We start from the raw sequence: 26,932 nt of genomic DNA on the forward strand, positions 1-26,932 counted from the left end.
ATAATCCCAACATTTTGGGAGGCTGAGGCAGGAGGATCACTTGAAGCCAGGAGTTCAAGACCAGCCTGGGCAACAAACAAACAAACAAACACACAGACAGACAAAACTACTCCCATTTTGAAAACTACATATGTCTCTGAGGCCAGATTTTTTTCATATACTTCAACCAAACATGTTATAACATTTTATGTAGATACAGATAATCTAGATGTGAAAAGGATTTACAAATCTGTAAAACAATGTCATTATTCTTAATAAAATTTTTTAAAAACAGTTATTTTCACAAAATATATAATACATACTGATATATAAAAATACTATAAAAATATACAATTTATTTTTTAAGAATTATTTTTAAAATTCCAAGAAATTTCAGTTATTAAATTTATCAATTAAATCAAATAAATATTGACAAATATAAGCCAAAAAACCAAAGTTTTTTGGGATCCTTCATTATGATGAATAATTCTCAGAGAAACATTTCTCAGAGAGTTTTTCCCCAAACACTAATCTCATAAAATGATTCATAAACAAAAGGGCTTTCACTCTGAAATAAGTTTGGGATATCTGGAGAATCATAACACCTGCCATACTTGGAGAGCTACAACCCACATTAGTTTGTTAGAGGCCCAGGGAAGTCCTGCTGTACCGCGTTTGTTTCATATTATACAATCCAGTGTTTCCTTCTGTTATCTCAGGAAGTTTGTGAATCCAGAACATGCTGGTCACCTGATCTTGGAGAGAGGGTACTGGCACAGCAGAAATCTACCATGACTCACCTTCAAGCCGGACCACCAGGGGCACTTTGAGTTCTAGCTCCCGGCAGGCTTTGGTTATCCCATTGGCAATGATGGCACAGTTGACAATACCACCAAAAATATTGACAAGGATGGCTTCAACCTTAAATCAAAAATAAAAAGTTACCCATCAAAATGCTGATCGCCAACAGTCTCAAAAACAACTGGCTAAATAATAGAGACCATTAAAATAAGACTCCTTGTTTTTTGTTTTTGTTTTAAACAGAGCACAAAATACAAAAAAGGCCCAGAACATGTTAAGCAAGCTCGTATTAGTAATGAATTAATAAATATCACAACATAGCATTACCAAATTTTCACATCAATCACTCCTTTGAACTCAAAATGAATTTAATCATCATTCATTTGTCTATTATATAATGTCTTCTTTTTTTGAAAATATTGTCTATTCTTTTTATAAGGAGGATCATTTAAAATTTCTTGCACGTAGGCTTTTTTCCTCCCAATTTACAATTACATTTTTATATGTCATGGTGCCTCACACAATATTTCAAAATTAGAAACCATTTATAGTTTTGTATTAAAAGGTAAAAAAGATTCAAATGTTTCCATGCTTCCTTAATACCTCTTTGATATGCTAGAAGTTATGTTCTCAAAAATCAGAGATAGTTTAATTATCTTAGACAGCAACCTTTTTGATTAAGAAAAAGACTCTCAAAATAAGGAGATGCAAGCTTATAGCACAAGTAACAATGTAAGCAAAGTCAAGCTACTGACTGGAGCTTCTCAGAAATGTAAATTTAAACCTATCATGTTAACTTGCTTGTACATATTCCATATTCAAAGGCATATGGGCCAAAAAAAAAAAAAAAAATCAACAAACAAACAAACTCTACTTGTCCTGACTTGATAAATAGGCATCAGAAAATCCTGTATAATTAACATGAAGAACGAGATAATGAAGAGAATTCATTACCTAGATTAATTGATAACACCCACAGAAAAATGGCTATTCATCAAGCTGGAGGCATCAAAATTCCAACAATAGAGTCACAATTAAATTATGCCACACTAATTGTAAAGCATATATATATGTGCTGCATAAAAATTCCATTATTTCAGTGTGTTAAATTACCTACACTAAACATATGAGAAGAGAATATCTTACATTTGTATAGCATTTAACTGTTTAGAAAGTGCCATTACACAAATCTTTATTTTTTATAGGGAGCCTTCCCAGAACCCTATTCATAAGGTACGGTGAAGGTTGACTCTCTAGCTGAGAAAGCCATTGGGTGCATTCAGGGAATATTGTTCCAAGGTCACACAGCTGTCATGTGGCTGCAGCCAGGCCCAAAGTCAGCCCCCTAGATTGCCTACTGATTTGTTCATTGATGTCAGTTGCTAGGGCTGGGACCTTAGGCAACTTACAGAACCTCTCTTGAACATTTCCTCATCTGTATTACAGGAATAAAAAGAGGACCTAGCCCACAGGATGCTGAAAGGCCTAAATGAGATAATACATGTGAAATGTTTACCACATGGCTTTAAATGTACTTAATGGATATTTACACATGCATTTATTCAGCAAGCAGTGATGAAAGTGGGCAGGTTACCTAGAGAGCAAGTAAGAAAACCTTTTTCAGTAGACTGCAGCTTATGCTGAATTTAAATATAATGGAAATACAAACTTATTGAAGTTCAACAAAAAGGTTATGCCTTAAGAATCAAAGAAATGAACAATATTTTTCAAACCAATTAGAGATTGGGGCTACTCCCAAAAAAGAAATCTCCCATTACCATTCACAGCAGGCCAACTGGTAAGCAGAAGCTTGCTTTCTAATGACAGCTATTAAATGCTGTTAGTATTGAGACTTAGTACAGCAGTAGTTTCCAAATAACTGTGGGATGGAGAGGAACTTGCCAGAACAATAGAAGAAAAACATTCAAGAGCAAGAATGACTCCATGGGGTCCGTGATAGAAACTCAGGACCTGCTGAGGCTCAGTAAGGTTTGTGCAGAGGAACTTGGCATTCTAGTAAAACACACATTGGCACCTGCATGCCTCTTGCCATGTTCCGGCCTGCACGTTCCTTAAGGACAAGTTCGGATGTCAACTTCTCAGGGAATTCCCATCAAATTAGAATCACTGACTCTGTGTAACCCATCTAAAGCTTTATGATCATTTTATAAATTATAGTTTACATGACAATCTTATGTGAATTCACCTACACAGGCAGGAGTGAGGGATAGGAGCGAAAAGGAGAGAAGGGGCTTGAGACCCTCAACTCTACTTAGTGGGTGAGCCCCTGGAGTAAGTGTCAAACAGGAGCTATGAATCAGTGTTGCCTCAGTTGGCATCAGTTCCCATGAGTCTCTCATGTGTCAGTATCTTGTGTTTAATTAAGAGTCTAACATTAAAAATAGATACTCTTCATACAACCACTTGTGCCTAAACTACTTTAGTTGGTGCTGAACCCCAGGAAAAGCCTTCTTTTCTAACTGCAGAGGAATAAATGGCTTTGTTAGACTTACTGAGAAATAAATAGCTGTTGTTCTCCAGTGTACTTTATTCTCCTCTTACCTTCCTCTCCCCATCCCCAAGATGCAACTCCTGTGTTTGGATCATCTTTGTGCTTCTCTAAGACAAAGATTATGTATTTTTCCATTTTTTAAATGATCAGTAGCCAGCACAGTCCATGACATGGCATAATCATGTATGAATAATGGTTTAACAATGAATGAATTAATTTCAACAGACACCTGATGAACATCTCCTTTGTACCAGGCACAGAATTAAGTTCTTGGGATATGGAGAGGATAAAATATCATCACTGTCCTCAGGGAAGAATTCAAAGACTAGTTTGAGAGCCAGACCAATAAACTGACAATTACAATACAGGGTCTAGAGATGGTCTCACACAGCCAAGACCAGCGCAGAGGCAGTGATGCAGGCTGCTGATATGATAGAGGATTTTTGGAAGAGGTGACGTTCTAGTAGACAAGAAGAAAAAAAGAGCAGGATCTGAGATAAAGGGAGCAGCCAGGATAAAGACAGATATGTCACCCAACTTAGTTTATTGAGGAACTAATGGTTGAATGGTGAAGTAACTTAAGATGATACAGGTGAGGCCGAGATTGTCAGGTGCCAGAGGCCAGGGATGGGAACTTGGATCCTCTTATTTCTTCCTTTTTATTTTATTTATTTATTTTTTGAGCCACATTTTCACTTGGTTGCCAAGGCTGGAGTGCAGTGGTGCAGTCTTGAGTCACTGCAACCTCCGCCTCCTGGGTTCAAGCGGTTCTCATACCTCAGCCTCCCGAGTAGCTGGGACTACAGGTACCTGCCACCACACCTGGCTAGTTTTTGTATTATTAGTAGAGATGTGGTTTTGACATGTTGGCCAGCTGTCTTGAACTCCTGACCTCTACTGATCCTCCTGCCTTGGCCTCCCAAAGTGTTGGGATTATAGCTGTGGGCCGCCAGGCCTAGCCTCTTCCTTCTTTAGAACTGGGTGGAGGCAAGTCTTGAAAGCAGCCTCCCTGAAAGGCAGAAGAGAAGTTATAGGAGGGGAACAGAAGGACAGAGGAGAGTGAGTGCATGAGAGACAATGAGAAATACAGAACAACCATGAGAGAGCATGGGGGTGAGTGAGAGAGAGAGAGAGAGAGAGAGAGAGAGAGAGAGAATGAGTGAACAAGAAGCAGTAAGAGAAGCCATGAGAGAATGCAAAACAATAAAAGAGAGAGAGAAAATGCAAAAGGGAGAGTGAGAAGTCATGAGGAAGACAGAGGAGCAGAAAGAGTATGACCAATACTAACAAAGTAATTGCGATTTCTACAAGAAGAGCAATAAGACCTAAAAATACGCAGGCTGCTTAGCTCAGGGAAATGGGATTGTTTAGGACATACGACATACCACAGCACCCTAAGAGGAAAGTCACCACCCTGGGTGGTGAGAAGACGCCACTCAACCAGAGATTATGCCATTCTCGCCTTCTCTCCCACTGTAAAGTAATTTGCTGCAGTCATGCACTTTAATGGAAATCTGATTTAAGGTTTAACTCTGGGCCAATTTCTATAATTAACTACTGTAATCTGCAATCTCAAACTGGGAATGAAATTAAGATAGTTTAAAAATGAAAGGCTCGTGACATCATTATTATTATTTAGCATTTATAAAGCATGTCAAATTTTCAATGTGTGCCTCACATGTTCATTCATTTTACAACCACTAACTGCTGTTCCATCACGATACCAATAGCAACTTTTAATTATCTTCCCCCAGCCCCCTGGCAAAGAGAATTTTTTTTTTTTTTTTTTTTTTTTTTTTTTTTAAGAATTCAGTGTTAGGTCTATTTAAGTAACCAGAGACTCTCCCGGAAGATCCCAAGTGCTTTTGGGAACAGAGGCTTTTTCTAATTCTCGGGTGACAATTATGAGGGTTGCTATTTACTGTTTCACAAAAGTAAAGATCATCTAATGAGGAAGTTGAAGTGCCAGATACAGGGCCCAGGTCCCCAGACCCCAGACAGCTGATCCCAAGGCAAGTTTGCGCTGGCAGCTGTGCAGGTGGTGGGGCAGTCCATGTGCAAGTTTTTCAAATGTCTGTGGGTGTTTTGCTTTGCAAAACACACTCTAGCTGCAGATTTTAGTCCACAATTAAAAGTAAAAACTAAACTTTGAAAAAAGAACAGCTACAGCCCTTGCTATTTATCAAGCTTCTGTCAACATCATCCCCACTGCCCAAATAAACAAACCAACAAAAATCAGTACTAAACCTCTTCTTTGGAACATGGATCCTTTTGATTATCTGATGAACAACAGGGATTCCCCAGTCAGGTGAATTCACAAACACAACATTTTTGGGGAATAATAGTAGTTAAGTCCCATGGCTACCCTGCTCCTACAGGATATGGCCTCCAAGACCTCCAGTGGCAAGTGGTAACCCACAGCACATGCATTCAGGATAGGGCTATGAGTTTCAGATAATGACAATTGTTAGTGCACACCATATGTATTCAGGAGAGAGCTATGAGTTTCAGAGGAATTGTGAATTTTTCGCAGCTGTCTATAGAATTTTTGTCTGAAATGTGTACTTTTCTAGGCAAAATGTCCATGGTCCTTAAGAGTTGATATATGAATATCGATCACAAATACAACCATAATTAATGTTACTAAAGCATTTAGCAGGTTGTATTCAGTATTCTAATTATTATATGTGTACTAACACATTTAACACATGAGTATCACAGGAGGTGGGTACAATCATGCCCAGATTGAGGTGAAGATCTGGGAGAATCAGGGGTCACAGCTTTATCTACTGTCAAATATCCTTCCGAGCCAGCAAACCTAGAGAAGCCCTATAACGAGTGCTGGCTTAGTCTCTTCATGTTCATTACCACAGCCAACTCTGCCATACACTTGTGAGACAGATATTACCTACCTCCCTTTCGCAGATGAGAAAACCAAGACTCAGAGAGGTAAAAACAACTTGTGTCAAATTATGCAGCCTGTACGTTGTCAGTCCAAAAAATTCAGCTCTTTTTCTTCAACATGACACTGACTCCCCTTAATGAAATACAAATATTGCGAGACTGCTCAATAAAAAGTTATTAATTTAATATATATTCTTCAGGGCCTACTATGGGCCCTGTGCTTGTAGTCAGTAGCTAAGCCAGCAAGAAAGATTTTAAAATTAGACAAAAAGGCTCTATATATCTAAAACTGCAAACCATGATAATAGTTATGAAGGGGAGGAAAATGCTAGGTCCTATGTGAGTAGTAGGACAGGACCCATATTACACTAGGTGGTGAGGGAGGGCCTCTCATAGGCAGAGACATTTAAGCTAGAGTCTGAAGGGCAGTCCGGAAGATGGCAAGTAGATCAAGATTAAGAGAGGGAGAAAAGTATCTTAAGACAACAGAATGCTATGTATAAAGGTGGAGGGACAGAAAAGAGTGTGGTGCATTTGAGAAATCTGAACAGAATCTGGAGTATCAGGTTCCTGGGGCCTGAGAAGTAGAGTGATGGAAATGAGATGGACCCCCTCGCAAATCATGCAGAGTCTCATAGAGCAAATGCCATGACAGAGTTTGAGAAGTCTTTGGTTTTAAGACACCTACATAGACTGTAGTAAGGTCAGGCAGGAAATTAACATTTATTGAGCATCTACAATGAATTTACAATAAGCTTATATATGTATTTTTAACCTCCATTTTATAGATAAACTGAGGCTCAGAAAATTTAGGGTCTCCTAGTTACCAAGCAGTTATAGTTCAAACCAACGTCTGTTTCACCACAGCACATGCAGGGCAGTCAGAAACAGCTGGGTAATGATAGGGGAGCCACTGACATCCACCAGGGGTTGACAACGTTTTTCTTTTAAGAGCTTTATCAGTACAGATTTTAGGTTTTGTGAGCCAGTCTCTGTCACAGCTACTTACCCTTGTTGCAGCATGAAAGCAATCATAGACAAACAATATATAAGTGAATGAGCATGGTCGTATTCCAATAAAACTTTATTTACAAAAACAAGTGGTGGGTCAGATTTGGCCCACAGGTCATAGTTTGCCAACCTGATATAGATGTGATTTGGTTCATTTCCCCTCAAATTCACGGCAAGTATACCATCACCCCTCCTTCTTTGTGTCACTTGATGTATCTTTGATAACACTTTTCAGACATTACATTGTCTGTCTTTGTTATTTTCTTGCCATCACTGATAACACTAAGGTACCCAGGCAGTAGTAGTGGCCAATTACATAAAGGAGTCCAACCAATTTTAATAACATTCCTTTAAAACAAAACCTGTTACCTTTAACAAGTTCATAGAAGGAAAGCCTCTGTTTTGTTCTTTTTTTCCTCCCTGACGTTGACTGGAAGTGAACAAATAGAAAACTTTCACAGTAAGTCAGCCACTTTGCAATGGTTATTGCAAATAGTTAAGTACTGCATTGTATTTAGAAATACTGTAGCATATACAAGAAGCATAGTAAGTGCAACTATTAGGTTTTGTCTTTTTCTATTTCAATCAGGAAGTCTAATTTAGTCCCACTGCAGCAGCACGAGGTTGATAAAAATCAAGCAAGCATGTTTATATTAGTCAAGATAAGGACTTTAAAAAAAATCACAAGCTATTTTAATTCTGAACGTTGTTGCTCTTGTTTAAGCATCTGTTTTTGTGAAACTGCTTTTCTTTCTTTTTTGTTGTTTTTATTTTCCTGATGAATTCTAATCATGTCTTCTAATCCATTGGCAGCCAACGAAGGAAAATAAATGGTGAAGGAAATGAGATGCAGCTTGGATAATTGATGTTTGTATGCCTGGCTTTAATAAAAAATACTCTGCTAAATTAGAGGGGAGTCTAAATGGATTCAGTCAATAAGGAAGTGATTCAGGTGAGGAATGCAATCTTGGGCTTTATTGTAATAATACAAATAAACCAACAGATTGGTTCGATTGGGACCAGATTTGCCTTCTGCTGAAATTCTGGCAAGCTGCTCAGGCTCACATTTCTACCTTTGGTATATTCTTGGAGTTTGAAATTATTTTCTTTCGTATGAATTCAAATGGCAGGATCCTTGGAATAAAGCAATTCATATACCTCCAAAATAGCTAAAATTGACATGTGAAAAACAGCATTCCTCGAAAGATACCCTCCCACTCTGCCCTTTTAATTTCTTCCAAGGAAAAAAGAAATAATTTTAGTGAGTCCACGATCCTGCCCGAAAATCTCAGAATCAAAAGGAAATGTCTTATACAACACCCTTAATACAAAACAAGATTTGGGCATTTAAAATTCATCAGTTGAGATGAACCAACCATTTTATTCCAACTTCTCTGAACTGATAGCATGGAAATGACATCTTATGGATAGATCCTCTGGGGACAGTAACTTGTTGGAGAGTCAAGTTTCCATTCAGGTTGACCTCTGAGAGCAGTCAGGTGAACCTAGGGAAATGGGTCTAATTAGACTCTAATCTGTCCTTACTCTGTTTATTCTCTTCTTCCTATATTCTTCACTTTACTTATATTCTATAATTTACTCCTTGCTAGAATAAGCAAAATTGTATGGAGGATTAAGGTTTATTGAGTGTTAATCTTCCTAGGTGCTAGAAATTATGTATTACAACTTTCCCTGGTAAATAAACAAACTCAATGAGCTTAAACGTCACACAGCAGTAGGCAATGGAGTCAAGATTTAAACTAAGTCAGTCTTACTGTAAAGTCCATGTTCTTTCCACTCCCTCTGGCAGTCTCTCTATAATCGGAGACTCCCAAGACTAGTCAAGAGTTCCAGCTCCATGTTGGTCCTATTTCCAAGCTTCAAGGACATGCTTCTGAGTCCTGTATTCTGGTGCCCAAGTATTTCTTGCTTTCAAATTTTGCCGCTGAATTAAAATCAATCTTTTGATTTGTAAGATATCTTTTATAGGTTTGTGGACCAATGGGTTTTAGTTCTTTACAAATAAAGATATTTCCTGTTTACTGATAAAAGAGTTGTCCAGAGCTCACGGTCTGCATTTCCTAGTTAGATGGGGCTGGGGAGGGGTCATGAAGGTACAAGAGTGGGGCCTGGCCTTCAAACACTAAACTCTGTCCTGAGCTGAAACAGATGTTCCTAACAAGACCTCTCTCTGCAGACTGATAGCTCCTCCTCCCCATTTCTGAAACACTGAAATTTATACCGTTGCCACTGTTGCTCTTTGAAATTATGGTCACAAAAATTCTAATGGTGAGACATCATCACCAATACAGATTTTAGATATCAGGCAGTGGAATGGCCACTGGAAGGCATGGTAACTCTGTATGTGGCTGCTTGGAGAATGATGATGGGGGCACATTCTAGTTCAATGGCAGAGATCTTTGACCTGTTAACAATGTCTGTCACGGAAGTGGAGGAAAGAGTCAATGCAAGTGTATAATATATTTGTTTCCCTAACTTTGGAGTTGCATGACACATATTAATTACACATAATTACAACTAACGGTGTAGTCTGTCAACATTGCCCCTTCTTTAATAATTTTTACAAAGAAAATATCAGGCAGTAAAGAAATCCAATTCATATCCTGCATAACCACCAAGAATATATTAATTATGTAGGTTTAGGTATATGTAAAGCAAAAAATTTAAATATAGACTTCCAGCTCTAAACAGAATGAAGACATCTTCCACTAGGAATACTGGTATAGCTTAACAGGTTAAAAATTAATGTGAATACTGCACCATCTATATTATAAAGCCATACTTCCTCCCAAAACAAGGACCTGTTTCCTTAAATCAAAGTTCTCCAAAGTATATTCTATGAAGTACTAGACCTAAGTAATGCTCCTTGAAAAAATCTTCTGGTCAAATAATTTGGATTCTAGCTTAATGTGAGCTTTAGCAGACCATCTGTGTTCTAAGTTATAACACTTTAATTTAGTCATTTTCTGCAAAAGCGTCAATGGGTTGGAAATTTGATCTGCAGAGAGCTGTCAGAAAAGGTGTTTAGGAGCTGGTATATTTGTGATTAGGTGGCACAGAGATCTAGGGTCCTTCTTTACATAGATGCTAATCATTTCATTATTGAGGTCAAAGTTATAGTATCTACAAAAGTAGAAGGCTTTCACAATCAAGAACAGCAACTACAAAGGCCCTGGTCAGACCAAGGGTGGCATATAAATGCTTCTGTAGTTGTCAGCAGACAGGGTAGTAGTGGTTAAGTCAGGTATTAACAGGATTTTCAGGAGAAGAAAAATCTGAAGATGGAAATATTGATTGGCATTATAAACAGAAACAGGAGACAAGGAGTTAAAAGTACTGAAGGGCACAGAAATTTGGGGGAATAGCACAAACACAGTTTCTACTTTTTCCAGCAATAGTTCCCATATCCTTCTGAACTGAGAATCAGAACCATTGTCATGATTACAAAACAAAAACCACTTGGACATTTAGAATGGCAAATGTAAGGTTCTTTTTTGAGTGCTGTGTGTTTAAAATAAATCATGCAAAAACTACCATAATGTATAATTTGGCCACAGAGATATTCAAAGCTAAAAAAAAAATAGAGCAAAGAGATTTTGGTCATACTATTTCATAAAAGGGCATCAAAAGACTTCAAAAAAGAGGTATATAATTCTCTCTTAACAAATCAGCTATTAGAATTGACTGTTCAGAAATATTTGGTTACAAAACTGTCTTTCCAGCTTAACAGATAATTGCTTTCAAAGCAGGATACTCATTGCTTATAATGCAATATCTATATTTTATTTTTAATGGGAGCTACATTGGTGCAGATTAAGAATATTTATTGGCACATTCTTTCTGAGCCACATTTTGTCCAATCATCTCAGACTTATGTCATCTTGATGCATGTAAATATCCATCATCATTTGTTGGAGACTTAATATAGAGAACACCCATAAAATTGGCAACTTGGTGAAGGACCCATTTATTAATCTATAAACAGGATGTCTATCCATCTATCATTGCAACATATCAGTCTCCACAGGGTTACTGTCCCTATAAGCAAGAGGGAAAAAAATATTTCTATGAATGGTTTCTTCTCCTTTATTTGTGATTAACATCAATTAGAAAAAAAAATAGCTAAGCAGAGAGAGCCAAACCTTAGGACCACACAGATCCACACTTCACACCATAGAGAAATGAGGACAAATTTAGTTAATGGCAAAACCCACTGTTTCTGTAAATAACAAATCTAATGTAAAACAAAGGTGGAATATAATGATTCTGAGGTTTTAGGCATCTGTTCAGATAAACCTATTTGATCATTTAGTTTTCTGGAAAAATAAGGGGTTGATAAAGATTCATATCAAAACCCTAGTGGATAAATATCTGGCTGGAAAGAGTAAAAACTTAAGATTCCAGCGAAGATATCAGTGATCTATAAGTTATTTCTTATAGGCTAAAATTTATATTAAAATTATTTTAAGTAAAAGTATTTTTAAAACACATACATGTTTTATTCATTACAAATCTCACTAGTATATTTGTGAAAGGCAATTTACTGCCAAATTTCTTTACAAAAAGAAGTTTCCATTTCATTTCCCCAAATCCCCACCTTTTGTTCATTCCAGTAAAATGACTCTAATGCCAAACCTCACACTCAGAATCTTAAATTCTGAAATTTCAGAATTTTCAGTCACTGCTGAAAAAATTCATTAATATCTCAAACTTAAATTCAGGTAAATTAAGAGGAAAACCAAATAAACAATAATGCAAGAAAGTTACAACATTTATTATAAAAATCAACATCCCATTTGAATTAGGGGTCCTCTGAAATGCCTGGGCAGGGCTGGTGCCCGGTAATATTTAATATCAGGAGGAATGGAATCTTGTAGAATTCATTCTACACTGACCAGCAGTATCAAGTGTCACTGTTGCCAAAAACATTCTCAGCTGTAGACAATATTCTAAAATTACTAATATCACTGTCTGACCTTGCTGTTATCTGTTGTGTGGAACTCAGATCTATTTATTTAGCTGTTCAGCAAATGTCAGTATACCACGTCGGGAGCAAATTACAAACTACATTGGCAGAGCATTCCCCCACAGCCTGTTAAGTAATGAATTGAACAAAATGCTTTCTACCTCAAAGTGTCTAAATCATTGATTGGCCACACCTTCTCTCATCCATGGTTAACCTTTCGTGGACCTCGAAGAGTTCTCTAGCTATTAGACTCCTTTTCCAAAAGGATTCCAGAATATTCTATTCTCTGAGGCACATGTTAAACAGACTATCAAAATATCATGATTTGGGACCTAGCTGTGCTGCAGAATTGTCAGGGACCACTCCAGATCCTCTCCACTCTTTTGCAACCTCCTCTTGGACCTGGGAGGCTGACAAGAGAGAACAAATTAACGGGTTAATTTTGGATCTGACATCTGGGGAACCCTGGCAGGAGGAGAGGGAATCTGGGGCATTTATTCCCCCATCTCTCCCAGCATGATTGTCTTGGGTGGCTGTTTCCTCCACAGAAGGTATCTGAGCATCTCAAGAAAGTCTTCATTACAGGATATTCTCTTCTGGTCAAGTAGTCACCTCCTTCTCTCTCTTTCAGCTTTGGGACAGAAGTGATCCCAGGCTGCCAGCCCAGGTTCCCTTAACCTCACATATACCGTCATTATCAATATTTTAAAAAGTAAACTTTCCTCCATATACTGTGAGATGAGTGTGCCATTGTTTCCTTTTAAGACTGATAATGTGCCATTCTGACCAACCCAGCTTGCTTTTGGGAAAATCCATTCAACCTTCTAGAACTGGAAGGTTAATATTTTGTTCAGTTACCCCCTCTCCACAAGATAACCATGGTCATGGGTTACACAATGAAATAAAAGTCAAATAAATCTGCACATTCTCAGCACAAGCCATTAAATGAGTATTAGCACAAACATTTCTTTCCTTGGCTCTTTTTGGGACATGGCTAATACCTAAGAATCTGAAATTGTTGCTCATTAGCTGTCTGGATCTACACCCCAGTTAAAGGCAGAAAAAGGAAAATAAGCTAAAGGCTTTATTATCTTGGGTCCTGTCCATTATAAATGACAGATGATGGCTTGTCAGGTGAAAACGAGCTTCTCAGCACTAAAATGGCTTCATTTAGTTTATTAGCCACAAACAGAACTAAGGAAGGCCCATGAAGAAGGTGACTTGCAATCCTTATTTTCAGCATAATGAAAGATGGGCTCAATAAGACTTAATCCCCATGTGGTCTCCTAGTCTGTCTAAAGAAGGAACATGGGTAACATGGAGACAAACTCGAGAAAATGGTTAATATTTAAAAATGTAGATCTGCAACCTTGAACAAAAAGTGTTGTTTAACTTCCATAAAATGCCAGTGACCTAGCTGCAAGTAGTCACCACACATTTATCTCAAAAGCCACATTATTCTATTCTACTAAGCAAATAAACTGTGTCATTGAGCTGTTAACAGTCAACCAAAAAAATATTCCCAAAAGGAATATGTATAGGATGGCTTAACAACCAAGAAAAACTGTGGGGAAGGAAACTAAAGCTCTCAAATTCCACATGGCTTTTCTAGGAATTGAGCAGCATTCAGTAAAGACAGATACAAACACAGTACCTAAGTCCACAACGTAGACAAGCATTTGCTTTCCAGATATGCTAGAGCTTCCTTTTGTCTTCTCTGCTCTGTAACTCTCCTTTATTCTCTGAAATGTCTGGACAAACATCTCTGTTTGCAGATGCCTACCTCATCCATCTTATCACACGTTTCTCAGTATGGGTTTATCGCATGAACATGTATTTTCCAGTATATTAGATCCAAAAAATAGTTTTTAACCTGTTTAATGTCTATTTTGTGTCCTATCAAAGTAGAAACTTCTTGGGTTGACAAAAATATTTTTGTAAATGTCTTGATGTGCCACCTTTTTATTTCCTTTTTATTTTCATGATTGCCTTGAATATCATGTCAAAGTTCTTACCCAGGAAACCTGGATGGTCTTCTGTGTTGTTCAAGGCTAGCTGAGATCATCTCCCATTTTTTTGTTTGTCTTGAGTAGGTGATGCTTCCTGTAATGCCTATTTCTGCTACATGAGTTCCCTTTTGTACTATGCCATCTAACTAGACTCTAAAGTTCTTGTCACCTAGTTGAGAAGACTAATGTCCGCCTCGGCAGATCTGAGAACAGGAATTCCATCCCAGTTTCACGTTACAGTTCCAAATGACTGTTTTTATAGATGTATCGAGTACCTTGATGTTGGGGGTACTTCTTATGGGAGATTATATTTACTAATTGACTTGCAGAGTGTTAATTTTAATTGGAAGGTGTGGTTTCAAACTCAGTGTCAGGCAGGTGAGTAAATGAGTAGAGAGGTATTAGATTAAGACAACAGAAAATACTCTGACATACCAGCAAGGACATGCCTTTTCAAAAGGGGCAGTTGCTACACAATCCATCCAATTGTTGCCATGGGAATGTAGGCCTATCATGCCCAGATCTTTCCAGTTTTCAAAAGCCAAAATTCTGGATTTTTAAAAACACTAGGCTTACTAGACAAAATGTATCTGAGAACAGCATCTGTCCTTACTGCTTAATCTATGTATTTCCTACAACTACACAGATGTATCAATATCCTGGAAGATGCTTTCCAAACCAGTGCATCTTTCCTGATACTGTTGCTACCCTCTCTAACTCAGATTTTCCCTCTCCCTCAAATAACCTATTTCTTTTTTCTTTATGAGATGTGATCTTGGCTCTGTTGCCCCGACTGGAGTGCAATGTCACGATCACAGCTCATTGCAGACTTGACCTCCCAGGCTCACGCAATCCCACCTCAGTCTCTTGAGTAGCTGGGACTACAAGCATGTGCCATATGCCCAGATAATTTTTTTAAAAGTTTTTGGTAGAGATGGAGCCTCGCTATGTTGCCTAGGCTGGTCCTAAAATCCTGGGCTCAAGTGATCCTCCTGCTTAGCCCTCCCAAAGTACTGGGATTACAAGTGTGAGCCACCATGCCTGGCCAGAATTTGAAAATATTTCTGCATATAATGAAATATTCGATTGGAAAACTGTTGCATGTATGAATGACGGAATGCAGAATAAAGCTACAGAGAGAGAGAGAGAGAAAAGAAACCAAGCAAGTTTGGAGAAGGACACAAGTAGGATTTCTCAGGCTACAAAAATGACTGAAGAGTTACACAGCATGAATTTACATATGGCAGCAATCATACTAAGGCCAACCAAGGCTGAAGTAGCTAACACTTCTTAATCACTTACTAGATGCCAGGCTCTTCCTAAATCTTTTATATGTCCTAACTTACTGATATCTCACCACGACCCTGTAAGGAAGGTAACTACTTTCCATATTTTATAGATGCCATACAGTATAGAGGCATTAGGTAACTCCTCTAAGCCACACATTTGGTAATCCTAAACCCTCATGTGACTCCAGATCTACTGTGTCATATGGTTTGCCCTATAATCTTCCACTCTAACACCTTCAGTCACCCTACTGGCCAACTTGGCTCAAATCCTTGTCAGAGCTTAAAATGTCCTTTCTATACATCCAGATGCAACACATTCCTTAAACATGAGACAAATTCTCCCTTGAAGATCTCCTTCCATGGTAGTTTTAAAATATGCTCACAAATCCCTTAACGTTCTTCTCTTCAAGATGTAGAGCTTAATCGTCCTCCTCTGGAGCATGGCCTGGACTTAGTGATCCATTCTAATGAGCAGAATATGGTGGACATGACAGTGTGCGACTTTTGAGACCAGGTTATGAAGAGTATTGGGCCTCCTTCCTCTTTGTTCTCTCTCTTGGATCACTCACTCTGGGCAAGCCAACTGCCATACCATAAGGACGAATGCTCAAGAGACTTCTATCCAGCAAGGAACCAAGGCCTCAGGCCTCCTACCAACTGCCATGTGAGTCATTTTGGAAGCAGACTGATCCTCCAGTCCCAATCAATCAAGTCTTGAGATGACAGTGAACCTGGCATACTTCTTGACTGCCATTTCATGAGAGACCCTGAGGCGGAACCAACCTACAACCAAAACCAGATGTCACTTATCAATAAACTCAAGGCTGAATTGTTGGTTCACTGATAGGCAGAGTTTTCAATAAGAATTTAGGTAGCTCTTTCAATAAAATATTTTTCACACTTAAATTAATGGCAGATTGTTGAATAAACATGAATATGCTTTTACCATTTAATGACCACATATGAAAATTGAAACGAATCCTTTGCCATACTGAAATATACTAAACTGCAAGTTCTAAAAAGTGACATAGATTCATACTTTTAAACAGATGATTTTCCTAAATTTTATACTTAAAAAATCCTACTATAATAATACTGCTTTGGAATATGCTAGCTTTTCTTTTTCTTAATCAGGACTATGCACAGGGAATATGAGATAATTTGGTATCCTATTAGAATCTTATTTCTCTGACATGAGTAAGTTGCACTGATTTCTATAATGATCTGTTACATATGCCTTAAGTCTTCAAGTGCAATGTGTGTTAAATGAAAAGTACTGTGGAATTAACATCACAATTACATCTTAACAAATTGCAGGAAATAATCTAAATTTGTTAAGTACATTGCTAAGTATATGACTATCCACATAAAGTTTAATCAATTTCATGATAAAATCTACTTCAAACCCTCCAAAATTCTGATTGTATTCCTTAATATAGTCTATTGAGTATTATTAAAATATGTGATTTAGTGCTACAATAAGTGAATTAAGGCAAGATCAAGACGAACTACAACTGAGACAGGTATCCACTAGAGGCCAGTGTACTTTGGCATGGAGAAGGAATTTATAACCAATCCCTGTGGAAAAACCAACATTATTTCTACTATTCAAAAGTGGAGGTCTTGTGAATTGACAAAAAAAAAGATGAAGAAAGCTTTTTTGATTCTCTGAAAAGAAAGTTTCAAAGGATAAGAAAGATGAGTTAAGGAAGGATGAGTCATGAAAAATAAGAGCAAAGAGAATTCTCGTCTACAGAAAAAAAAATAGCACTACCATATACTGTAGTGTTTGATGTTTCACCAACGTAAGTGTAAATTTTCAAGATACTTGGTGTTATTGTAAGCTTTTTCATAAATGTTTCATTTGGCAATATATTGGAAATAATTAAAGAACTCGAGTACTTAGAAAGTACCACAGTAATTTCATTTTCAGGGTAGTCGTCATTGCTAGCTGCCTAGACAAGGCCAAGGGTTTTGAAATGGGATGGAAAAAACTGCTTGTCTGCAATTTTCTTCTCTTAAACAATTGTATTCAGAACAAGTACCAAATGGTTCCTTCTCAAACATGGAATAATTTATATAAACTCACCTAGCACTACATTCATACTGTAAAATACATTTCTTAATAATGGTGCGACATGACGCCTACAATACTTTTTAACAAGGAACTGAACTAGTTTCTCAAAACTAAAAATAGGAGTGGAGATGAAAATCTGATTATTTAGTAAAGTGCAGACAATAACAGTAGGTAGAATCCTGAGTCGGAGATTTTACTTTGTAGGAGTGAAGGCTGAATGATTTAACACATAACCCACGGATGTGTACTCTTTCCCCTTTTCCTCCAGCAGAGAAAGGCACCTTATGTAATGTGGGCATGCCGGGGAGATGAATGAATCAGAAAATCTTAGAGCTAGGCAGGACCTGAGGGTTCAGCCAGCTGCAGCTTGAACCTTTTCAAAGACAGGGAGCTTCCTCCTTTGCAAGGTGGCCCATTGCATCCCTCCATTGCACTGTTGAGGCTATAGCTGTTTGAAAGTTATTCTTTAATCTTTATATTGTGGGACCTCATCTGATACAACAAAATACTATTCTAGCTTCTGAGGCCAAAAAGAGGACATAAGATAGAAAGATAAATAATACATGATCCTGACTTCGAGGAGCTGTAAAATTCCACCCATGGAGTAGGGTTCTGATTCTGATCTCTGCAACAAAAGCACTGGCTCTATCACTTACTAGGTGTGTGAATTAGCTAACTTCTTTGGGCCTCAGTTTCTTCATCTTTAAAATGGGGATAATAATATTAGTACCTGCCTTTGCAGGGTTGGTGCCAGGATTAAATGAGATAATTAAAATAAGGTACTAAGCCCAGTACCTATTAACCAGTACTTATTATATACCTATAACCAGTACTTATTAGTAGTCAGCAATTATTGCTACTCACCATTTACCTGGCATATAAGTAATTCAACCCTTTCCAAACTCCTATGAGCTATGATTTTATTACCACTATTTTTAGAGACAGGAAAACTGGGCCTCAGAGAGCTTAAGTAGTTTGCCAAGATCAGCAGCTAGTTAACGGCCAGAAAAGGATTTGAACACAGGTTTATCTAATGACAAGAGCTTTCACCATTACACTAAGCTGTTTTGATGAACAGTAAAGCGAATTCCTAATCCTAAAGTGACAGGGCCAGTATTCACTGACAAAAGCCATGACACATCCCTAATTTTTCCTTTCTCTGATATAAATATAGTTAGTGTCAAAAGCTAACCACAAGATCCCTGCCTTCCTAGCCATGGCAGGGCCCTGGAGATGGAAGAATCTTTGAAGTCCCTGAGTCCTGCTTCCAGTGAGCTATCTTGCCTGCTGTCCCAACCTCTGTTCCTGAAGCCCATACCATCCTGATTAATCTCTGCCTCTGTAGAGGTGGGGCTTCCACTGCCTTTAACTGTTCCTCATGGGATAATCACAAATGGCCTGGACCTCTCCTGGAGCTCAGGGATAACAAAAAAGTATTGAGAGAGAACTATCTAGTTGGGAATAAAGACACACAGGTGAACGTTATAAGAAATGCATTCAGTGAAACCTTTGAAATAGTTGTGTGTGCTCTAGGCCAAGTCATGGATTAAAAACAAAAAAGGTCTGCACAATGTTAGGTGGTATGCCACTATAAGAGTATTTCTAGGTTGCTTGCTTCCTGATACTACAAAAGCATGCTCAGTCATCTCTGTCCTCCATCACCAAGTACTCAGTCCTGTGATGAAAGGATGCTGGCATTCCATTTACATCAGCTAAATTTACAAAGAAACTGACTTTCTGTTGATGTCCTGTTTAGAGGAACCAATTAAAATAACTCTAAATCATGTCTGTAATTTTCTGAAGAGATACACTTACCACACCCCACTTAGAACACCAGGTCAGATGTTATCCTGGTCTCTTCTGATGTAGATTTTCTACTCCTTTGAACCTAAAAGATACAGTTCTGCCTACTCATTAGGAAGGTACATAAGAAACTGGCTTACAAACTACAGTGAATCCGAATGTCCAACTGTCTGACTCTGGCTCTGAGAAATGTAACTAAAATCATGAACCGTAATACTAACAAAATATTATAGTCCTTTATCTGGGAAGGTCTGTGCTTTCATACAGCTAGTAAGGCCAGAGGAAACAATTTAAACTCAAATCTTAGTGACTGTTTTCTGAAAGTCTTATATTAGAAGCATTCTCTCTCAAATGTTAATGAGAAGAGAAATTTATGTTGAGTTGACCCCCAATTTATGACAGTATGATATGAAATTTCCTCCTCCTTGTCAAAAATAAGGCTTCTCCAAATAAGTGTCAAACTATTATAATTTACAATGATTTAAAAACTGTTATTGACATGATCCACAGAGTGGATAATAAACAAGCAGGAAAAGAAATAGGATAATTGTGAGGTTAAAAAAAATTAGAATGACAGGTTGCATGATTGAATTAGAAGCTGAAAATCAAAAGCTGCTGAACCATGCAATCATTTCACAGAGGCATGTTTCTCTTTAAGATGTTTAAGAAAAGGTGAGGGAAACATCAAAGACACTGCCAGGAAGGCAGGGATGGTTTGATTGCTTCTTGAAGGGAATTAATTGGCATGTATTAGGAAGCTACAGACTTTGATACGGGCAGCAGCACCCAGTTGGCTTGATTTATTATCATGATTACACAGAAACCAATTTATTTGCAAGGCATAAAGTATACACTTGCCATCCTAAATTCAGGAGGAAAATGGGGAAAATGGACTTGGGTGAAAAAAGGAAAATGAAATTGAATTGAGTCTGAAGTGACTTAACAATCAAATATAAGTCCAAGCATTTGTCACAAGTCAGGTAACTCATCTACAAAACAGGTAACGTAATAAATTGACTTTACTAAAATGTACTGACCTGAAAATTGTTTGTGATTTTGTTTTATAACAATGCAATATACCATACTGGTGGTAAGTGAGAAAGATAATAATCTAGAACAATGTGTTCCAAAAACAAATTTGGCTGTATATTGGCAAATTATATTTTCATCTCTGGCTTCAGGAGAAGTAAGAGAAAGACTAAAAAACAAAGTAGTAGGAGGAGTATTATTAAGTATGAGTGTGGGATGGTGTGGGAAATAATAGATTATTTTCTTGTTACTGATTTGCAAAGGTCCATACACCACAAAGTAAAACTATTGTTCTTTCTCTGTTAATTTGATATTGAAGAATAAGGAGAATCTCAAGAGGACTACCCAATCCACAACTATCCTACAACATGACTTAAAGACACATGTAGGAGTCCTTTTCATATTTCAAAAAACAATCCTCCGTTAGGCAGCATGATAAAGTAAAAAACAATCAAAGAAATATACACACACACACACACAAAGACATACACCGTATGCATACTGTGTATGTGTGTGAGTGTGTGTGGTGTGTGTGTGTATCTTAATTCTAAAGAAGGTGCTTGTGGTATGTTCCAATGAGAGTTAGTAAGAAACATGACTGTCATCTTTTCCTTTCCCCTTGCAGTAATCCTAGTTTTACCGTCAGGCACATATGGGTTTTTCAATAACCATAACTCAGATAAACATGTAATATCTAATTATAGTTAACTTTTTATTAAGGGTGTTAGTCTGTGTGAGGTGTAATGCTAAGCACATCATAAGTATCAGGTCATTTCATCTGCACAAGTTCAGGTGTTGACAATGGAGATCACAGAGGTTAATAACTTGCCCATAGTCCTGTAGTTGCTTAATGTCTGAGCAAGAACTTCAATCTGCGTCTATCAGACCATGCAGCTTACCCAAACTCTTATCTAACCTGATACCCTGTCTACCACATTTAAAGACCCATTGTCTTTAAAGACCCACTTTAAAGACCCATTTAAAGACCCACTGTCCTACCACTGCCAGGGTACCCCACATACTCTATTACAGTACAATATGACCCTAGACATATGATAATAGAGTCCTTTTTATAGTTCCCAAAACAATTCTCCCTCAGCAAAAAACAAGCAAAGAAGCAGGGATGCAAAATAATTCACTAGCAGTCAGGTGGGAGACCTAGGTTCTAGTCTTTGCTCTTTCCTGATTTAGGTACAGGACCTTGGACACATCTCTTCATCTCTCAGGACCTCAATTGCATCACCTGTTAGAAAATCCTTGAGAAACATTTTTGCACAAACACACTAAATGTATAGTTAAGTAATATGTGTCAATCACAGTGAAGATCACTAGCACCAGATTGTTGTTTTTATTCCACCATGGTATGTTTATATAAATATTTTACTGCTATAAAAATGAAAGATAAACAGTATTCATTGGGAGAATGGGGCTTAGCAGCTCCATGTTTTGTCATCTACTACTACATATCTAGGTCAAATTTGGCTTTTATGAATAAATGAAGAATGAAGACAAAAACTGCAAATTGGAAGAGTTTAATTAGAATATAAAGACTGTTAAGAGAACTGAATTGCATCTTTGACATAAACTAGACTAGAAAAATAATCAAAATTGGCTTTTTAAAAGTCTATTTGGGTTATGTTGAGGAGAAGGATAGTCTGATGAGAAACGTTTTCAATTCTTAGAATAAAAGCAAAGAAGATTTGCACAGTAATCAGTCTACATGCATATAGTACAGTCCTTCAAGGCAGGAAGAAGTTTACTCCAATGAGGCAAATAAATGCAGAACAGAAGTGAATGGCTGTCAGCTCTACCTGAGGCTCAGAGACTAAGCTTCAAAACTTGGGGTTTTTCTTTCACCCTAAATAGCTTCGATGAGCAATACAATAAGATAGGGAAGTTTAAAATAAGAACATTCAGGCCGGGCGCAGTGGCTCACGCTTGTAATCCCAGCACTTTGGGAGGCTGAAGCAGGCGGATCACGAGGTCAAGAGATTGAGATCATCCTGGTCAACATGGTGAAACTCTGTCTCTACTAAAAATACAAAAAAATTAGCTGGCTGTGGTGGTGCGTGCCTGTAGCCCCAGCTACTTGGGAGGCTGAGCCAGGAGAATCGCTTGAACCTGGGAGGCAGAGGTTACAGTGAGCCGAGATCACGCCACTGCACTCCAGCCTGGTGAGAGAGTGAGACTCCATCTCAACAACAACAAAAAAGAACATTCAACATGATTTTACTAAGATCTTACAATATGTGTACGATTGTGTTGAGATGTGGGGACAAAGGAAATCTGTGACCAGAAAGTCATTCTTTTCTTTTGCTAATTTTATAATCTAGTGGTGAACTTCATGTAGAGAATGAGAAAGAGATTTCAAAGGCATAGCTCAACTCAGAACATCTTCTTATAAACCATAAAGTTCCAGTTTAATAGCTACTTTACCATTTACTAAGACAATGCCTATAAGGAGGTAACTGTGGACTCTTTATTATCTGTGCATCTTACTAAAGGGTGGGCAATTGACGGATAGAGCATCTGTATCATTTACACTTAATAAGCATCTTCAGCTACAACAAGAGAGATGGTCAATACTCAGAAGGTTGTGAAGACACCCATCACATTAGGTGGAAGCTTCTGGACCTGAGAATGGAAGGTAGAATTATATGGTCAGGGTCTTTGGAGACAGATTTGTTAGGCTGAAGAAGGTAGGTTTTCTTGGATCAGGCTGCCAAGATTGTGGATGGTTAACAGGTGTAGTGATGTGGTTTGGCTCTGTGTCCCCACCCAAATCTCGCCTTGCACTGTAATAATCCCCAGGTGGTCAAGGGTGGGACCAGGTGGATATTACTGGATCATGCGGGCAGTTCCCCCATGCTGTTCTTGTGACACTGAGTGAGTCTCACGAGATCTGATGGTTTTATAAGTGTCTGGCATTTCCCGTGCTTGCATTCTCTCTCCCACCATCCTGTGAAGAGGTGCCTTCCGCCATGATTGTAAGTTTCCTAAGGACTCCCCGGCCATGCGGAACTGTAAGTCAATTAAATCCCTTATCTTTATAAATTACCCAGTCTAAGGTGTTCCTTACTAGCAATGTGAGAATGGAATAATACACCTAGGAATAATTTTATGCATTTCCATAAATTGCATGTTTGTAATGTTTCCATTACAGGGCTAACCTGATATGAGTACTCAAAGTCTAGACACTATAATTCTCTCCTCCCAACATCCACCAACTTCATTTAGGCTTTTTCTGTGCCTGGCCTTTGAGTCCATCTTCCTCACGCCTCCCTCACCTCTTAGAGTCCAAATACTCACACATGATGTTGCCTTTGTTAATATTTGCCCAGTTTTGTCTTATCCCCTGCTCTACAAGATTCTGTAAAGATGAGAGCAGAAGTTACTTCTTATTTCTACTATTTTAAAATAAAAAGCTTTTAGACATTTTAACATTTCTGACATCAGACTCCTCCTTAGAATGAATATCTCCCTTTACTGAAGTGGGTTTTGTTCCTAAAACACCATTATTAAAACAGTGGGGTATCTTACTATAGCTAAGATTCAAGAGCAGAAGAAATACTGCATTCCATTGTTTAGGTCCTGACCAATAACAGGACTGACTATACACCACTTCTTTTCCTCTTCTTCCACTTCATGAAGTCTCTAACAGATCTCATGTGTTTGGTGGAAAATCAAAACTGCAGAAATTGATAAATACTCTGATTTTGTTTTCTCTGTACTTGATCTTCAAGGATTGCTTTAGTGCAATATAAAAGCAAATAGTGGTTCATTTAAAAAAGATCAGTGAATGACATCTCTTAGGAACTCTTTTGTCACCGATAAAAATAGTTCCATCTACCTGGAATAATCTTGTAATCCACTTAAACATTTGTACATAATTCTTCAATCGCTGATATACAATGGTGAGGGGACTCAGCCCACTGTGCCTGGGGAAAAGGAGAAAAAGGGGGGAATCTAAAGCCCAATTTACCACTTTATCTCACAAACATGATTATCTTTTTGACATCTCTATTTCCATTCACAGAGATTCAAGGACTCTTTATTTTCCCAATTATCCTTCTCTGGATGGACTCTAGTTATCAAGCTCCCTCCTAAAATGTAGGATGATGCATTGGAACTGCTGCTCTCTGCAGCTACTTACTGTCCAGTGGTAATACAGGGATGTGTTTTGAAATACGGAATATGGTGTAAAATTGCCTGGACTCAACATACTAGCTTTACCCATACTAGTTCTGTGTCCTCAGGTTAGTTATGAATCTTTTCTATGCCTCCTTTTCTTGGCTGTAAAATAGATAATAATGCCTTAAAATACAATAATCCACATGAAGTACAAGAGCCTGGCACATCATAAGAGCTCAGTAACTGCTGGCCATTACTAAAACCACCAGCACCACTGCTAACACCACCATTTTCACTACTGCTGCTTGATGGAGGACCCCAAATGAACTGCTGCAGGACAATGATTATGGAAGTGACAGCAGCATTCCTTGGCCTCCAAGATTTGGCCCCATTTTCTCTGGCTGAATATGTTGCTTAGCATTCCACTTTTAGCCAATCTGAACAATCTCTTTACCATCTTCTCCTGCTCAATCATCTAGCCTAAAAGCCCTTACCTTCTCTTATACCCTGCCAACTCTTCTGCTATCAAGGCTGCTCATTGAGCCTACTCAACATCTTCCACCCACAATCGCCTCCCCTTCCCCTTCATCTTTAGCCAGAGAATCATTTTGGATTTGATTAAGTGCTCTTCTAGTTTTAAATTCAATGTCATATAAGATTACTATGATTTATGGTTTCCTAATTGACATGAATTTACTTTGTTTTTCTAATTATAGGGCAAAGAATTTCCTATTTTTACTTGGTATTGCCTTCTTGTACTTAGCATCATTTTAGGAATACAGAATAAGATCTGGGTAGTATCAATGGACTGACTCATACCTCTGTTTTAAGTGCATTATATATCCCTAGAATATTGGGATGCTTGGAAAGTAAGAGAATTAATTTTATATGTCAACTTGACTGGAAAATGGGATATCCAGATATCTGGTAAAACATTATTTCTGAGGGTGTCTGAGAGTGTCTTCACAAGAGATTAGCATTTGAATTCGTGGGCTGAATAGAGAATACCCACCCTCACCAAAATGGGAGGGCACCATCCAATCTGTTGGGGGCCTATGCATAAATAAAAGGTGGAACAAGGGAGGATTTGCTCTCTCTTTGTGATTATTTAGCTGGGTATCTTCCTTCTGCCATTGCCACCCCTGGTTCCCAGGGCTTCAGACTCAGAATGGATACTAAGCCATTAGCTCTCTGGCTCTCAGGCCTTCAAACTATACCACCAGCCTTCCCAGGTCTCTAACTTACAGACAGCAGATTGTGGGACTCCTCAGCCTTCATGATTGTATGAGCCAATACCTTATAATAAATCTCTTTACACCTCTTATTAGTCCTGTTTGTCTGGTGAACTCTAAAACAGGTGAAGTAAATTTCCACTGGACACCATGATACTGCATAAACATTCAAACCATTGAGGTTTCCAGTAACCTAAAAATAAATAAAATTTAGTCTCAAATAGAGACTTGTAAAATGTTACTATAAGCTCAAAAGGATTCTAACGTATAGTTAGAGAGGAATTCCAGCTCAGGAAGAGCCTGCTTTCCTGTAATAAAGAATAAAACCCAATTATCAATTGTCTCACTTAACATAAGACAGAACTCCTATGAGAAAGATTCTGTATCTGAGAGTATTAGAGAATGCTAAGGAGTGCTATTCCAGGAGGTTAGACAAGACAAGATTGCCAAGGTTTAGTATTTTAAAATGCTTGCTTTTTCCTGAGCTAAAAAAATAGACAAAACAAGCAAACAAACAATAATAAAATCCCATAATCACAATTATTTCACTACTTGTAAACATCAGTGACATACTAGCACCTGAGGTCATTAAGTTTGGTTTGTACAATAACCAAAAAATACTTGATAGCAAGTAAAATAGACATATAAGAAAGAATATGTTGGCTAAACAAAAAAAGCTCTGATTACCCAAAATGCTAATAATGGCTCTGAACAGACAACTAAAACTCTTCATTTCAAACTCCATTTGTTCAGAATGTGAATATGGACTCTTCTGAAATTTACCTTTGCAATATTTAAGGAAAAGTATTTGCTGAGCAAAAAAATATGTATTACAATAAGATTGTAAAGAACATACTTAATATATGCAAGAAAATAAACTTTTCTCCAGTATTGAAATGTCTCATTTATAAATACTTGATTCCTTAATAGCATGACACTCTTTTCTGCTAACTAAAATAGGTGGCAGGCTGGGCACAGTGGCTCACGCCTGTAATCCCAACACTTTGGGAGGCCAAGGCAGCCAGATCACGAGGTCAGGAGATTGAGACCATCCTGCTCAACATGGTGAAACTCCATCTCTACAAAAGCACAAACAATTAGCCAGGCATGGTGGTGCATGCCTATAGTCCCAACTACCTGGGAGGCTGAGGAGGGGAATTGCGTAAAC

The 26,932-nt window shown here is 37.9% G+C and overlaps 1 protein-coding gene across 1 annotated transcript in view; it reads right to left on the reverse strand.

The window, feature by feature from the left end:
* The window catches only part of LOC104661533 (succinate--CoA ligase [GDP-forming] subunit beta, mitochondrial), a 151,068-nt gene that overhangs the window by 18,798 nt on the left and 105,338 nt on the right, over positions 1-26,932 (reverse strand). Inside the window, exon 9 of the mRNA XM_030937439.1 lies at positions 780-900. Coding sequence (XP_030793299.1) covers positions 780-900 — 121 coding nt within the window. The remainder of the gene's footprint in view (positions 1-779; positions 901-26,932) is intronic.

The sequence above is a fragment of the Rhinopithecus roxellana genome, chromosome 1 (genome assembly GCF_007565055.1).
Source record: "Rhinopithecus roxellana isolate Shanxi Qingling chromosome 1, ASM756505v1, whole genome shotgun sequence".
In the NCBI taxonomy this organism is placed as follows: domain Eukaryota; kingdom Metazoa; phylum Chordata; class Mammalia; order Primates; family Cercopithecidae; genus Rhinopithecus; species Rhinopithecus roxellana.